The 17,063-nt window shown below is 46.2% G+C and overlaps 1 protein-coding gene across 4 annotated transcripts in view; it reads right to left on the bottom strand.

Moving 5' to 3' along the window:
• NOD1 (nucleotide binding oligomerization domain containing 1) overlaps positions 1-17,063 on the bottom strand; it is an 83,099-nt gene that overhangs the window by 25,624 nt on the left and 40,412 nt on the right. For 3 of the 4 annotated variants that reach the window (XM_024755000.1, XM_024754999.1, XM_024754998.1), the window contains 4 exons: positions 14,477-16,301; positions 10,433-10,516; positions 9,070-9,153; positions 7,882-7,965 (listed from right to left, as the gene is read on the bottom strand). In XM_024755000.1, coding sequence (XP_024610768.1) covers positions 7,882-7,965; positions 9,070-9,153; positions 10,433-10,516; positions 14,477-16,301 — 2,077 coding nt within the window. The remainder of the gene's footprint in view (positions 1-7,881; positions 7,966-9,069; positions 9,154-10,432; positions 10,517-14,476; positions 16,302-17,063) is intronic. The other variant, XM_024755001.1, reaches the window with a different exon arrangement.

Here is a 17,063-nt window from a genome sequence, read left to right on the forward strand (position 1 = left end):
CTTTGAAGGCCAGCGGGATTTGATCACAGGAATTCCACAGGACTGGAGGAAACAGAAACTCCACTCTTGGAGGGCACACACAAGGTATTGTGCACACCAGGACCCAGGGAAAAAAGCAGTGACCTCTCCTAAGAGCCTAGGCCAGACCTATATGCTGGTGTTGGAGAGTCTCCTGCAAAGGCAGGGGGCGGCTGTAGCTCACTGTGGGGACAAAGACACTGGTGGCGGTAGTTCTCGGGAGTACTCATTGGTGTGAGCCCTCCTGGAGGCTGCCATATTTTCACCAACACCTGGCCCCACCCAATAGCATGTTGGCTCCAGTGCTGGGTCACCTCAGGCCAACCAAGTGGGAACACAGCCCCACCCATCAGCAGACAGGCTGCTTAAAGTCTTCCTGACCACACAACTGCCAGCTGAACACGCCCCCTGACACAGCCCTGTGCATCAGAGGGACAAGACCCAGCTCCACCCACCAGTGGGCAGGAACCAGTCCCTCCCACCAGGAAGGCTGCACAAGCCTCTTAGACCAACCTCATCCACCAGGGGGCAGACAGCAGAAGCAACAAGAACTACAACCCTGCAGACTGTGGAAAGGAAACCACAATCACAAAGTTAGACAAAATGAGACAGCAGAGGAATATTTCCCACATGAAGGAACAAGATAAAACCTCAGAAGAACAACTAAGTGAAGTGGAGATAGGCAATCTACCCAGGAAAGAATTTAGAGTAATGATAAGAAAGATGATCCAAGATCTCAGAAAAAGAATGGAGGCACAGATTGAGAAGATACAAGAAATGTTTAACAAAGACCTTGAAGAACTAAAGAACAAAGAGACAGACAATAAAATAACTGAAATAAAAAATACAGCAGAAGGAATCAATAGCGGGATAAGTGAGGCAGAAGAACAGATAAGTGAGCTGGAAGCCAGAATGGTGGAAATCACTGCTACAGAACAGAATAAAGAAAAAAGAATGAAAAGAAATGAAGACAGGCTTCCCTGGTGGCGCAGTGGTTGAGAATCTGCCTGCTAATGCAGGGGACATGGGTTCGAGCCCTGGTCTGGGAAGATCCCACATGCCGCGGAGCAACTGGGCCCGTGAGCCACAACTACTGAGCCTGCGCATCTGGAGCCTGTGCTCCACAACAAGAGAGGCCGCGATAGTGAGAGGCCCGCGCACCGTGATGAAGAGTGGCCCCCGCTTGCCACAACTAGAGAAAGCCCTTGCACAGAAACGAAGACCCAACACAGCCAAAAATAAATAAATAAACAAATGTGGGGTTTTTTTAAAAAAAAAGGTTGGCCCAGTTTAAAAAAAAAAAAAGAAATGACAATCTTAAAAGACCTCTGGGACGACACTAAATGCACCAATGTTCACATTATAGGGGTCCCAGAAGGAGAAGAGAGAGAGAAAGGACCTGAGAAAATATGTGAAGAGATAATAGCTGAAAACTTCCCTAACGTGGGAAAAGAAACAGTCACCCAAGTCCAGGAGGTGCAGAGAGTCCCAGACAAGATAAGCCCAAGGAGGAACACACCAAGACACATAGTTATCAAATTGACAGAAATTAAAGAAAAAATATTAAAAGCAACAAGGGAAAAATGACAACATACAAGGGAACTCCCATAAGGATATCAGCTGATTTCTCACCAGAAACTGCAGGCCAGAAGGGAGTGGCATGATATATTTAAAGTGATGAAAGGGAAGAACCTACAACGAAGATTACTCTACCTGGCAAGGACCTCATTCAGGTTAGACAGAGAAATCAAAAGCTTTACAGACAAGTAAAAGCTAAGAGAATCCAGCACCACCAGACCAGCTTTGCAACAAATGTGAAAGGAACTCCTCTAGGTGGGAAAGAAGCCAGCAACTTAAAACAACCTTGTACATATATAGACTGCCATATCAAAACCTCATGGGAGGCAGAAATAGAGACACAGATGTAGAGAACAAACGTATGGACACCAAGTTGGGGAAAGATTTAGAGGTATAAGTAATAAATCAATAGTGGAAACAAAATGTAATCATTAAAAAAAAAAACCCATTAATGCAAGAAAAAGAAACAAAAGTTTGGACCAAACGGAAAAGAGCTGGCAAAGTAATAGATTATAATCCAATCAGTAATCACATTAAATGTGAATAGTCTAAACATACCAATTAAAAAGAGACTGTCAGTTTAGATAAAAAGGCAAAACCCAACTAGATGCTGCCTACAGACAAAGATGACAGTGAAGTTGTAAAGGGGGTGTGCATATTTGGGGTTTTGGGGGTTACTGATTTGGGTGGTAGTTGTACAAAGTATTTCCTTTGTAATTGCTTGTTAAACTCCATTTTATATACTTGATATGTATATTCCCAATAAATAAAGTTAACTGGCAATCAAATGTCTGCTGAGGTGGGGTGGGGGAAGAACCTGCTGTATAAAAAACCAAATAAAATAAAATTCAAAAATTAAAAAACCTCACGGGAACAGCAAACCCAAAAACTACAATAGATACACACACACAAAAGAAAAAGCAACCCAAACACAACTCTAAAGATGGTCATCCAACCACAAGAGAAGAGAACAAAAGAGGAAGGGAAGAAAAAAGACCTACAAAAACGAACTCGGGCTCCCCTGGTGGTGCAGTGGACATGGGTCCGTGCCCCGGTCCAGGAAGATCCCACGTGCCACGGAGCAGCTAGGCCTGTGAGCCGTGGCCGCTAGGCCTGCGCATCCGGAGCCTGTTTTCCGCAACGGGAGAGGCCACCACAACAGTGAGAGGCCCATGTACCGCAAAAAAAAAAAACCAAAATGATTAAGAAAATGGCAATAGGAACATACATATGGATAATTACCTTGAATGTAAATGGATTAAATGCTCCAACCAAAAGACACAGACTGGCTGAATGAATACAAAAACAAGACCTGTATATATGCTGTCTACAACAGGCCCACTTCAGACCTAGGGACACAAACAGGCTGAAACTGAGGGGATGGAAGAAGGTATTCTATGCAAATGGAAATCAAAAGAAAGCTGGAGTAGCAATACTCATATCAGACAAAATAGACTTTAAAATAAAGACTATTACAAGAGACAAAGAAGGACACTATATAATAATCATGGGATCAATCCAAGAAGAAGATATAACAACTGTAAATATATATGCATCCAACATAGGAGCACCTCAATATATAAGGCAAATACTAACAGCCATAAAGGGAGAAATCAACAGTAACACAGTAATGGTGGAGGACTTTAACATCCCACCACTTTCATCAATGGACAGATCATCCAGACAGAAAATCAGTAAAGAAACACAGGCCTTAAATGACACATTAGACTACATGGACTTAATTGATATTTATACAGCATTCCATCCAAAAGCAGCAGAATACACATTCTTCAAGTGCAAATGGAACATTCTCTAGGAGTGACCACATGCTGGGCCACAAAGCAAGCCTTGGTAAATTTACAAAAAGTAAAATCATATCAAGCATCTTTTCCAACCACAATGCTATGAGATTAGAAATCAACTACAAGAAAAAAACTGTAAAAATCACAAACACATGGAGGCTAAACAATATGCTACTAAACAACCAGTGGATCACTGAAGAAATCAAAGAGGAAATCAAAAAATACCTAGAGACAAATGAAAATGAAAAGCACAACAATCCAAAACCTATGGGATGCAGCAAAAGCAGTTCTAAGAGGGAAGTTTATAGCTATACAAGCTTACCTCAGGAAACAAGAAAAATCTCAAATAAACAACCTTACACCTAAAGCACTAGAGACAGAAGAACAAACAAAACCTAAAATTAGTAGCAGAAAAGAAATCATAAAGATCAGCACAGAAACAAATGAAATAGAAACAAAACAGTAGCAAAGATCAATGAAACTAAAAGCTGGTTCTTTGAAAAGATAAACAAAATTGATAAATCTTTAAGCCAGACTCATCAAGAGAAAAGGGTGAGGACTCAAATCAATAAAATTAGAAATGAAAAAGGAGAAGTTACAACAAACACCACAGAAATACAAAGGATCAAAAGAGACTACTATGAGCAACTGTATGCAAATAAAATGGACAACCTGGAAGAAACGGACAAATTCTTAGAGAAAGGTACACTCTCCCAAGACCGAACAAGGAAGAAATAGAAAATATGAGTAGACCAATCGCAAGCACTGAAATTGAAACTGATTTTTAAAACTCCCAACAAACAAAAGGACATGACCTGGTGGCTTCACAGAATTCTACCAAACATTTAGAGAAGAGCTAACACCTCTCCTTCTCAAACTCTTCCAAAAAATTGCAGAGGGAGGAAAGCTCCCAAATGCATTCAATGAGGGCACCATCACCCTGATACCAAAACCAGACAAAATTACCACACAAAAAAGAAAATTACACGCCAATATCACTGATGAACATAGATGCAAAAATCCTCAACAAAATACTAGCAATACATTAAAAGGATCATACGCCATGATCAAGTGGGATTTATCCCAGGGATGCAAGGCTTTTTCAATATCTGCAAATCAATCAGTGTGATACACCATGTCAACAGACTGAAGAATAAAAACCATATGATCATCTCAATAGATTCAGGGACAGCTTTTGACAAAATTCAACACCAATTTATGATGAAAACTCTCCAGAAAGTGGGCATAGAGGGAACATACCTCAACATAATAAAGGCCATATATGACAAACCTACATGTAACATCATGGTCAACAGTGAAAAGCTGAAAGCATTTCCTCTAAGATCAGGAACAAGACAAGGATGTCCACTCTCACCACGTTTATTCAACATAGTTTTGGAAGTCCTAGCTATGGCAATCAGAGAAGAAAAAAATAAATAAAAGGAATCCAAATTGGAAAAGAAGAAGTTAAACTGTCACTGTTTGCAGATGATATGATACTATACATAGAAAATCCTAAGGATACTTACTACCAGAAAACTACTAGAGCTCATCAATGAATTTGGTAAAGTTGCAGGTTACAAAATTAATACACAAGAACCTGTTGCATTTCTATATCCCAGGGATGCAAGGCTTTTTCAATATCTGCAAATCAATCAGTGTGATACACCATGTCAACAGACTGAAGAATAAAAACCATATGATCATCTCAATAGATTCAGGGACAGCTTTTGACAAAATTCAACACCAATTTATGATGAAAACTCTCCAGAAAGTGGGCATAGAGGGAACATACCTCAACATAATAAAGGCCATATATGACAAACCTACATGTAACATCATGGTCAACAGTGAAAAGCTGAAAGCATTTCCTCTAAGATCAGGAACAAGACAAGGATGTCCACTCTCACCACGTTTATTCAACATAGTTTTGGAAGTCCTAGCTATGGCAATCAGAGAAGAAAAAAATAAATAAAAGGAATCCAAATTGGAAAAGAAGAAGTTAAACTGTCACTGTTTGCAGATGATATGATACTATACATAGAAAATCCTAAGGATACTTACTACCAGAAAACTACTAGAGCTCATCAATGAATTTGGTAAAGTTGCAGGTTACAAAATTAATACACAAGAACCTGTTGCATTTCTGTACACTTACAATGAAAGATCAGAAAGAGAAATTCAAGAAACAATCCTGTTTCCCATCACATCAAAAAGAATAAAATATCAAGGAATAAACCTACCTAAGAAGACAGAAGACCTGTACTCTGAAAACTATAAGACGCTGATGAAAGAAATCGAAGATGACACAAACAGATGGAAAGATATACCACGTTCTTGGATTGGAAGGATCAATATTGTCAAAATGACTTGGGTAGCCAAGGCAATCTACAGATTCAGTGCAATCCTTATCAAATTACCAATGGCATTTTTCACAGAACTAGAACAAAAAATCTTAAAATTTGTATGGAAACACAAAAGACCCTGAATAGCCAAAGCAATCTTAAGAAAAACGGAGCTGGGGGAATTATGCTCCCTGACTTCGGACTATACTATGAAGCTACAGCCATCAAACCAGTATGGTACTGGTACAAAAACAGAAATACAGATCAATAGACCAGGATAGAAAGCCCAGAAATAAACCCATGCACCTATGGTCAATTAATCTACGACAAAGGAGGCATGACTATACAATGGGGGAAAGACAGTCTCTTCAATAAATGGTGCTGGGAAAACTGGACAGCTACATGTAAAAGAATGAAATTAGAACATTCTTTAATCACCATCACAAAAATAAAATGGATTAAAGACCTAAATGTAAGACCTGGTGCTATAAAACTCTTAGAGGAAAACATAGGAAGAACACTCTTTGACATAAATCACATTAATATTTTTTTCTACCCATCTCCTAGAGTAATGGAAATAAAAACAAAAATAAACAAATGGGACCTAATTAAACTCAAAAGCTTTTGCACAGCAAAGGAAACTATAAACAAAAAGACAACCCACAGAATGGGAGAAAATACTTACAAACAATGCAACTGACAAGAGATTAATCTCCAAAATCTACAAACAGCTCATGCAGTTCAATATCAAAAAAACAGACAACTCAATCAAAAAATGGGCAGAAGACCTAAACAGACATTTCTCCAAAGAAGACAAACAATAGCCAAAGCAATATCATATCATGGCCAAGAGGCACATGAAAAGATGCCCAACATCACTAATTATTAGAGAAATGCAAATCGAAACTGCAATGAGATATCACCTCACACCAGTCAGAATGGCCATCATCAAAATGTCTACAAACAGTAAATGATGATGAAGGTGTGGAGAAAAGGGAACCCTCCTACACTGTTGGTGGGAATGTAAACTGGTACAGCCGCTATGGAGAACAGTATGGAGGTTCCTTAAAAAATTAAAAATAGAGCTACCATATGATCCAGCAACCCCACTCCTGGGCATATATCCAGAGAAAACCATAATTCCAAAGGATACATGCACCCCAATGTTCACTGCCGCACTATTTACAATAGCCAAGACATGCAAGCAACCTAAATGTCCAAAGACGAAGAATGGATAAAAAAGATGTGGTACATATATACAATGGAATATTACTCAGCCATTAAAAAGGATGAAATAATGCCATTTGCAGCAACCTGGATGGACCTGGAGATTATCATACTGAGTGAAATAAATCAGAGAAAGACAAATATATGATATCTACATGTGGAATCTAAAAAAAAAAACGATACAAATGAACTTATTTACAAAATAGAAACAGACTCACAGACTTAGAAAACAAACTTACGGTTACCAAAGGAGAAAGGTGGGGGGCAGGGAAGGGATAAATTGGGAGTGTGGGATTGACAAATACACACTACTGTGTTTAAATAGATAACTAATAAGGACCTCCTGTATAGCACAAGGACGTCTGCTAATAAGGACCTCCTTATAGCACAAGGACGTCTGCTCAATATGCTATAATAACCTAAATGGGAAAAGGATTTGAAAAAGAATAGATACATGTATAGCTGAATCACTTTGCTCTACACCTGAAAGTAACACGTTATTAATCAACTATACTCCAATATAAAATAAAAAATTTTTAAAAGCCTCCAGAGACTACATAATCTTAAAATGAAGCACACCTGCCTGAGGAAGTTTACCACATAGGGCTAAAACTCCATTTGCTAGCTCCCTCCATTTGCTAGTGGTGATAAATACTGCCTTTTGCATGAATTAAATAAAGTCCATGCAATTAAAGTGGCAGTCAAACCTGGGACTTCCCACGACATTTCCCACGCAGGAGCCAGTGGGACCCAGCCACCAGGGCATCTGTGATGGAGGCTCTCTGTAGCCTCTGCCCCACAGCTTGCACCAGCGGTCCTTTGGCTAGATGGATGTACGAAAAGACCAGCAGGCGCTCCTGTACACAGAGCAGGCCGTATACGCACACCCGTGTGCGTCCGTCTCTACTCACCCAACTTCAAAGATGGATTTGCTGTTCTTCACAGCCAGGGCGAGACACTTTCCACCTTCGCTTGTTATTTTGTTTTTTCCCAGTCTACAGAAAGAGTCGTGCACACGTCAGCTACAGCTATGAGGGGACTCCAGCATCAGCCACCCTCGTCCTTGGCACAGAGCCCCTCTGGCCCCTCCTAGGAGGGGTGGTCTTTCTCCTGGGACCTACAGCAGCCCTCCCTGGGCGTCCTCTCAGGGAGGGGCCCAAAGCCCTGAGGAAAGCCAGTCGTGATTCCTCTCCAGGTGGTCACAATCTCTGCAGAGACTCAGGGACCCAAGTTCCCCCGGAGGTTCTTTAAATGACCTCTGAGCATCACTCGTTTCCATCAGCAGACCAGAAGGTTCCCACTTCAACTGCAAATGGTCAAGGGGCAGGTTACCATCACCAGGCTCCTCCGAGGCTGGTGCTCTGACACCTTTGGCAGGACATTCCTGTGACACAGCCAGGGAGCAGGCTCTCATCTGCAATGTTATGGCCTGAAGGTTTGCCTCCCCCTCCCCCTACCAGAATCCATATGTTGAAATCCTAACCCCTAAGTGATGGTGCTAGGAGGGGGAACCTTTGGGAAGTGATAAAGTCACTCATCACGGCCCTCACAAATGGGATCAGTGACTTAGGAGTGAAGTCCAAGAAAGCTCCCTTTCCCCTTTTTCCACCACCACGTGAGGACACAGTGAGAAGGCACCATCTAAGAACAAGGCATTGGGCCCTCACCAGGCACCTAATCTGCCGGCCCCTCGATCCTAAGGTTCCCCAGCCTCCAGAACGGTCAGAAATAAATCTCGTGTTTATAAGCAACCTTGTTTATGGTATTTTGTTACAGAAGCCAAAATGGACGAAGGCAATGTGGGACTTCCTCGGGGGAAAACGATCTCCAGAAAGGGTGATAGTTGTGGCCTTTCTTCCCGTTAGGAGTTAATGAAATCAAAATGCCACACTCTCCCCCCACCCATGGTAGGGGGCCCTTCCAAACACCGAGCCTCACCCACAGCTCACCTTCTACACACAGGTGTCCTGATTTGACCTGATTTGGCCCTGAGGCAAGCAGAAGGCAGCTCTAGGGTGGCATTTATTCTTTGCTTGAACAGTGAAGGGTGACCAGGAGAAGCTACTGAAGACCCCGCGCGCTGTGCCCACCCCACTTACTTCAGGTGCGTGAGGCCTGTGCACTCATCCAGGATTCTGGCGATGTACCTGGCTCCGACATCGGTGATTTGGTTGTTGTATAAGCTTTGAGAGAAAGCATGGCCGTGAGAATTTAGGACCCCATTTTTTAAAGTGAGTGGGGGCTGTCTGCTGATTTACAAAGTCTAGGTCAAAAGGAGAAAGGAAGGGCACGTGGAGGCCTGAGTTTGGGGCTGTGGGGTCTCAGGCTGGGTTCAAGGCCAAATCTGCACGTTCCCCAGCTTTATGACCTGGGGCAAGGTACCGAGCTTCTCTGTGCCTCAGTTTCTCCATGTGTAGTACAGGGGTAAGAATTACGGCTCCCTCGCAGGGTTGTTATGAGGATTGTATGAGATCATCCCAAGCCCTTGCACGTAAGTGCTCGATAAATGGCAGTTGAGGGGTATTTTCAGAATAAGATCACAATTGGCATCTTAAGGGGTAAAAGTTTCTAAGCATTAGAACCAACTCAGTGTCTACCTTTTTGTCACTTTACCACTTGACACCAATTCAACAGTAAGGCAGAAAGGAGTTGAAAGTGGTAAGGAGACAGGTTTCCAGTGTTCCACAGTCATGCAGAACTCCACAGCCAAAAGGCAACCTGGGATTCAGGGCTTCAGTGTTCTCATGTGACAGCTGAGAAAACTGAGGCTCAAGGAAGCTGACGGGCTGGCTCCAGCTCAGAGAGTCAACGGCAGCCGTGGGGCTGGCGGGGCTGTGGCCCACAGTCTCTCCTGTCAAACCCCAAAACCCCAAAGGCTCTGAAAACCCAAACTTCTTCCTAACTATTTTGGCAACCGACGTGGAGCTGTTCGTGGTCTTTATCCCAACTGGTTTGAATGTTTATACGTTTTGCTGCAGAAATGTTAAAGTATCTGAAAATGGGGTGCTGCCCTAGATCCCACTGGTCATGTCACTGCTAGGTAGCACGGGCACTAATTTCTGATTCGTGTCTTGCCCCAAGGGCTCTGGGTGACAGATCATGGACCCGCCATAGTGAAATCTACCACATGAACAGTATTCTCACGTCAGTAAAACATATCCCCAGGAATTCTGTCATTACAGCAATCAGTCACCACCTGTAAAACTATCTGACTCTATTAGGATCCCAATTATACAAGGGGGATGAAAAGGCTGAGGCTCAGTGAGGTTTCCTGGCTTGCTCAGAGTGGGCTGCTAGCCGAGCCAAAAGCAGGGCCCAGGACTCCTGGCTCCCAGTTCAGTGCCCTTCCTGGTACCCTGGGGCCATCAGTCTCAACCACCCAGTGACCCATAGGAATGGCAAGCTCCTGCTGCTCTGTGTTCTTACTATGTAGCTGTGGCAGTGTTCTTGAGAAATACATACCCTAAAAATGTCAGAATTTTGTATTTGGTCAGCTCTTCACATAGCACCTTCACCCCACTGTCGGTGATCTGGTTCACACTGAGTCTGAAAACAGCAAAGAAAGTTAAAAATCAGAGCGGCTGCTCACTGTGAAAGACCATGAATTCCACAAGGATGCACAAGTCTGTAGGTCCTGGAGTCTTCCCAGCTACAGATGTCCCCCCGAGAGAACTGGCCATAGCAGACAGCCACACGGCCCCTACAGACCCTGGTCTTCACGGGGCTGAGAGACCCATGAGAACCAGTCCATTGGCAAGGCTACAGCACAGCCCTGATTCAACACAAGGGCAACAAGGGACACCTGAAGGACACGTGTGGACAGCCGCCTCCGATATCCTGCATTTGCCGGTGGCCTATGTGTCAATGTGGCTCTCGCTGCACAGTGGGGGGCCATGGGATTTGGAAATGTGTAGAGCTGCATTTAGTGGTCATAAGGCTGGGGGAGTGGACGCTCCACCATCTTGCAAGTGCAGCCAGAAATGTGAGGGGTCCTGCAAAAGGCAGGACAGTCCCCACAAGAACTGTCCCACCCAAAATGCCAAGAGCCTTTCCATCTGGAAATGCATGTGTGAAACCTGACTTGCCACCCGAAAAGGTCCATCGAGGGACACAGCTCCTGAGGTGTGGTTCTGTGCAGGAAGTTCAACGGCAAGGGAGAAACAGCTGGATGAGGCAGATCAGGGAGAGTGTGAGAGGTCCACACTCTCCCACTCCTCTTTAACGCAAATGCTGCTTCAGCAGGCCAGGCTTCAAGAGGGAGAGGGAAAAGAGGGCCTCAGGATGACGGATATCTCCTGGTCAAGGCCCAGCGTGTACGGGGATTGCTCTTTGAAAGCCCTATACTAGCAGGATATTTTGATTTGGCTAAAATGCAAAACAATTTTTTTTTACTACCAAGTGCTCTCTATAAACAGACTACCCTGATCTTCTCAATTCTCCACCCCTTTATTTAGGTGAGTCTGAGGGACAGAGTAAGGCTCAGAGATGGAGGAGCGTGAGGGATGAGCGAGGGTCAGGGGTGGGTGAAGGAACAGACCAGAGCTCAGCAATTTTTTTCTGTAAAGGGTCAGATAACAAATTTTTAAGCTCTGCAGGCCATCTGGTCTGTATTGCAACCACTCAACTCTGCAGAGTGAAGCAGCCAACATATAAATAAATGTGACTGTATTCTAATAAAACTTTATCTATAAACACAAGCTGTGGGCCAAACTGGGCCACTTATTACACACTGTCCTCTGTGATAAGTAAAAGGCTGAAGAGGTAAAAGCTTGATTTTTAGGCCAATCAAAATGATCACGTCAGACACTCTGAACCCCTCCACTCATGGTACCCACCTTGGTGCTGGGGAACAGTGTGTACATACACTGCATGACTATCCCAGGGTGGCAGAGCCAACTAGTCACTCCCAATATCTGTGCTTACTTAGAAAGAGAATCCCTCATTTTTCAGCTGGGCACATGTGCTTAGGTTCTGCCCAGTGAGATCTAAGCAGAAATCTCATTAGCAATAGCGGAGAAGTCTTCGTAAAAGAATGGGGTGTGTCCTAAACTTTAACTCAAAGATACATGTGCCCTTATGTTCACAGCAGCACTAGTCACAATAGTCAAGACATGGAAACAACATAAAAGTCCATCAACACACGAACAGATAAAGATGTGGTACATATACACAATGGAATACTACTCAGCCATAAAAAATGAAATAATGCCATTTGCAGCAACGTGGATGGACCTAGAGATTATCGTACGAAGTGAAGGAAGTCAGAAAGAGAAAGACAAATGTCATATATCACTTCCATGCAGAATCTAAAAAAAACATACGAATGAACTTATTTACAAAAGAGAAACAGATTCACAGACTTCACAAACGAACTTACAGTTACCAAAGGGGAAAGGTGCGGGGGAGGGATGAATTGGGAGTTTGGGATTGACATATATACACTACCATATTTAAAACAGATAACCAACAAGGACCTACTGTATAGCACAAGGAACTCTGCTCAATATGCTGTAATAACCTAAATGGAAAAAGAATTTGAAAAAAACAGACACATGTATATGTATCACTGAATCACTTTGCTGTACACCTGAAACTAACATTGTTGACTATACTCCAATATAAAAAAAAAAATGTGGTACATACATACAACGGAATACTACTCAGCCATGGAAAAGGATGAAATAATGCCATTCGCAGCAACGTGGATGGGCCTAGAGATTATCCTACTAAGTGAAGTAAGAAAGAAACTCAAATACCATATAACATCACTTATATGTGGAATCTAAAGTATGACAGAAATGAACTTCTCTACGAAACAGAAACAGACTCACAGACATAGAGAACAGACTTGTGGCTGCCAAGGGTGGGGAAGGTAGGGATGGACTGGGAGTTTGGGATTAGCAGATGCAAACTATGATATACAGAATGGATACACAAGGTCCTACTGTATAGCACAGGGAACTATATTCAATATCCTGTGATAAACCATCATGGAAAAGAATAAGAATATATATGTACGTATCACTGAATCACTTTGCTGCACAGCAGAAATTAACACAACACTGTAAATCAACTGTACCACAATAAAATTAATTTTAAAGAAAAGAATGGGGTGTGTCCTTTGCCCTTCCTTCTTCCTGGTGACTAGAATATCAACTGAATGGCTGGAGCGTGAGTAGGCATTTTGGGCCAAGATATAGTAGCCAAGTACTGAGGACAGCAGAGCAGTAAGCAGGAGAGAGCCTGGGCTCTTGATGGTCATTGAGACCTCACAGCAGCCCGGAACTGCCCTCCTTTAGATTTTTGCATGAGAGACAAATAAGTCTGTAACTTATCTAAGCCACCAGTATTGTGAGTTTTCTGTAACAGCCAAAACTAATCCTCACTGATGCCCTCAGGGAGCCCAGAATGCTTCCTTAGGGTTGCCCATTTCTTCCTGCCTTCTCTTCTGCTGGTTTGGAGGCAAACCTGGGGACCACCATACTGGTGCAGAGTTTCCATCTTATGAAATGGTCACAGGGAGGCACTGAGTGTGAGGTTGCCTGAGGCTACAAACAGAGTCGCTGGCTGAGAGCTCAGAGAATAGATTCCAGGCTTTCCAATGCCCAGGCCGGGGCAGGTTTGGGCTCCCTACATCCCACCCATCCCCCGACAATGTATGCTCTGGCGCTTGTGTAACAGGTACCTGGAATCAGTTCCAAATCTCATCTGCTCTTCAGAAATGCATGAGCCAAGTAGTGGAGAACTGAAACCCCCCTAGAGATTTACAAGGTGTATTTAATACAGAAAATGCTAATAGAAGAAAGGAGACTGGTTTTTCTTTCCTCTAACCCATCACACAGGAAACGAATCAAGAGTCAGCATTCTCTACTGAGATCCCCTGGCAGCTCAGGGCTGCCCGCTTTTTTCGTGGAAGTTAACTAACGCTAATAGGCACAAAGTCTGCTTCTTCTGCCGTCATAAAGCTTTCACGTGCCAGAAACACTTCACGGGCTCTCTCTGAGCCTCACGTGAATCTCAAAAGGTTCTTTACGATTCTGGCTCCACCATGGCCCACCTGTGTGACCCTGAGCCACTTAACTTCTCTGTGCCTCTGCTTCCTCGTTTGCCAAAATGGAGACGATAACAGTACCTACCTGATAGTGTGTTAAAAGGATTAAACCGGGTAATATTTTTAACGCACTTCACCCATTCTCAAATGCTGATTGGTAATTACTGTAATTGTTAGGCTATGAGAACCTCTTTTCCAGATGAGGACGCTGAAGCTCAAAGAGGTTAAGCAACTTCTGCTCAAGGACACCCAGCTGGGGCCCATCCAGGTCCACCTGACTTCGAAGCTTTGCTCGTTACCCTCTGCCACCCTGAGACAGAGAAGCTCTGGATGTTCCCAGACCCCCGGCCACGAGTTCCAGGGTAATCCAGGAGATCCCGCTCCACAGTGCCAGTCCTGGTGTCCCCTGAGCCCTGGTGGCCCTGCCGGCTGCTCCCGGGACCTGGAGGTCTCACCTGATGACGGTGAGGCGGCTGAAGCAGGGCTGCAGTTCCCGCACACCATAGTCATTGAGATTGTTGTTGTCCAGGTCGAGCGCCAGGCGCTTGCGGAAGTGGTGCAGGACGAAGGAGAGGGCACTGCAGTCAGCCGAGCAGACGTTGCAGAAGGTCAGCTTGAGGTAGTTGGCGCAGATGCCCCTGGCCGCCAGCTGCCCCACCTTCTCGCTCTGCGTCTCATAGATGCAGCGCAACATCCAGATGAAGGTGGGCATGGCCTGCACCTGGCTGAATCTCCCAGACCGAACTCGGGGCAGGTGCTTCAGGTGGGAGCGCAGGCTGGCGAACAGGTAAGCCCACAGGGCCCTGCGCTTTCTCCGCAGGGTGGCGGCAGGCACCAGGTGTCGCAGGAGTTTCTGTTTGTCTTTGGATAGCAGCCCGCACAGGAAGAGGTTGGTGAAATGAAAGTGATCCTTGTTCTTAAAGGGGTCTTCCCCGGCCAGGCCACGGCCCCTCAGGCACTGGATGGGTAGGAAGCGGGGATAGCAGGATGCAGCTGCTGCCGCCCCGTGAGGAGCCCACTCCCGGAAGAAGCAGAGCAGCTCCCGAGTGCCCACCTTCTCGTCCACCACCAGAAAAAAGGCAGCAAAGAAGGCCTGGAGGGTGAGGTGGAAGAACTCATAGGACTGCTGGTCCCCTCCGAGGCCCAGCTCCGGCACGGCCCGCAGGAAACCCAGCTGCAGGTCCCCCTCCTGCACCTCGGACGCCTGCACCTCCTCCTGGCTGAAGACGAAGAAGCTCTTCTCCATGCCCCGGTGAGCCACCTGGCCCAGCGAGTGCAGGGTGCCCCGGCCGGCGCGGAAGGTCTCCGTCTGGCTCCGCGTGTTCTGTTGCACCAGGCTGGTGGGCTGCGTCCTGTTCAGGTGGACCTCGGTGACCAGCAGGAAGACGTCGGTCAGCGTCACCGTGCGGTCGGGCAGCTGCAGGAAGCCGTCGAAGGTGTCGTAGAAGTGCTGGAAGCACCGGAAGATGATCCAGCAGAAGAGGGGCACAGCGCACAGGCTGAAGAGGTTGGCGTTGGCTTCCAGCTGATCCAGCAGGCGCTGGCGCACGGCACGCTCGGGGAACATCCTCCCAGCGTAGGCGCGCAGGTGGCTGGGGGAGAAGCCGCGCAGGAGCACCTTCTTCCAGAGGAGATGCCGCGGGATCTCGACGCCCGTGCGGGCCGTGAGCAGCTTGTGCGCCCCCTTGAGCAGCTTCCCGCTGAGCAGGTTGGCCAGCAGGACCAGGGGGTGGGCGGGCTCCCAGGGGGAGGAGGTGTCGGGCTCGCCGCTCAGGTCGAAGTCCGAGTGAAGCTCATCCAGGCCGTCGAAGGTGAAGAGGGCCGTGTGCGGGAAGCGCAGCAGGAAGGCGAACACCTCCTCGGGGTCCTGCTCCGGGTAGCAGTAGTGCTTGAAGAGCAGGTCCTGCAGGCACAGCGAGGCGCTCTCCTTGAAGCAGCTGAAGGTGCGGCAGCGGAAGTGGAAGAAGAACCTGAGCTCAGCGTCCAGCTGGCCTGCGGCCCAGAGGCTCTGCAGCCGCTGCAGCAGCATGGACTTGCCCACGCCCGCGTCGCCAAAGATGAAGATGGTCTCGCCCTGCTCGTTGAGGACGCCCGTGGAGGGGTCCAGGAGGCAGGCCAGGCTGCCCAGGCTGCCCAGGCTCTCGTTGCCGAAGTCGACCAGCTCCACGACAGTGTCCGTGTACATCTCCTCCAGCAGCAGCTCCTCCTTCTGGGCATAGCACAGGACGAACTTGGAGTCGCGGCCCAGTTGCTGTCGCAGCTTCTGGCTATATCTGCTCACTGCAGGGAGAGTGGCGCCAGGTGAGAGGTGGAAGTAGGCGGGGAGAGAGAGACACAGGAGGAAAGTGCATCAAATAGGGAGGTCTCAGGCGGAGGAGCAAGCACACGGGAAAACAAACCCGCAGCCTGGACGCTCAGGCTAAGTGCGAGCACTCCTCAAGTACAAAGAGCCGGCGCTCCAGAATCTGCGGGCCCTTGGGCCTCCACCCCTCTGTCTGACCTCAGATTCTGCCAGCCAGCGGCGATAGAATTCAGCTGGGATCAGTGTCAGAGACAGGCTCCCTACTCCTCTGCGCAAGTTGTCCCTGAACTCCAGCTAAAAACCGAAGCCCCCTCAAATGTGACGGCCAGGCCACGTGGCCCTGCTGCCCCAGCCCAACCCTAGGGTCCTGCTCAAACAGCACAAGCCAGTCCCCACTGAAACTTGTATCGTTGAGGAAGAAATTGCCCTAACCTTTCTTGTGCTTATGACACTGTTCTTAAAACAACAGATAGTCTCATAAAACCTAATGCCGAAACTTCTTGCGATAAGATACAACAGTTGACGTTGATATGGACTGAAAAGGGGCTGTGCTTCACCATAACTGAGTGAGCAAACTAAAGTGAAAACCGGCCTTCTTACACTACACAGGGCACAGAGGCCCTGGTTCCAAAGCTGAGGCCTGGGGATCACTGATGCTCAGCACGTGCCGCAGGGGGAGCCCTGGGCTTGCCCACGGGGAAGTACATGGGTTAATACGCTGACATGGGGTAACATGCTGA

The sequence above is a fragment of the Neophocaena asiaeorientalis genome, unplaced genomic scaffold, assembly GCF_003031525.2.
Source record: "Neophocaena asiaeorientalis asiaeorientalis breed wild unplaced genomic scaffold, Neophocaena_asiaeorientalis_V1.1 scaffold36, whole genome shotgun sequence".
NCBI lineage: Eukaryota > Metazoa > Chordata > Mammalia > Artiodactyla > Phocoenidae > Neophocaena > Neophocaena asiaeorientalis.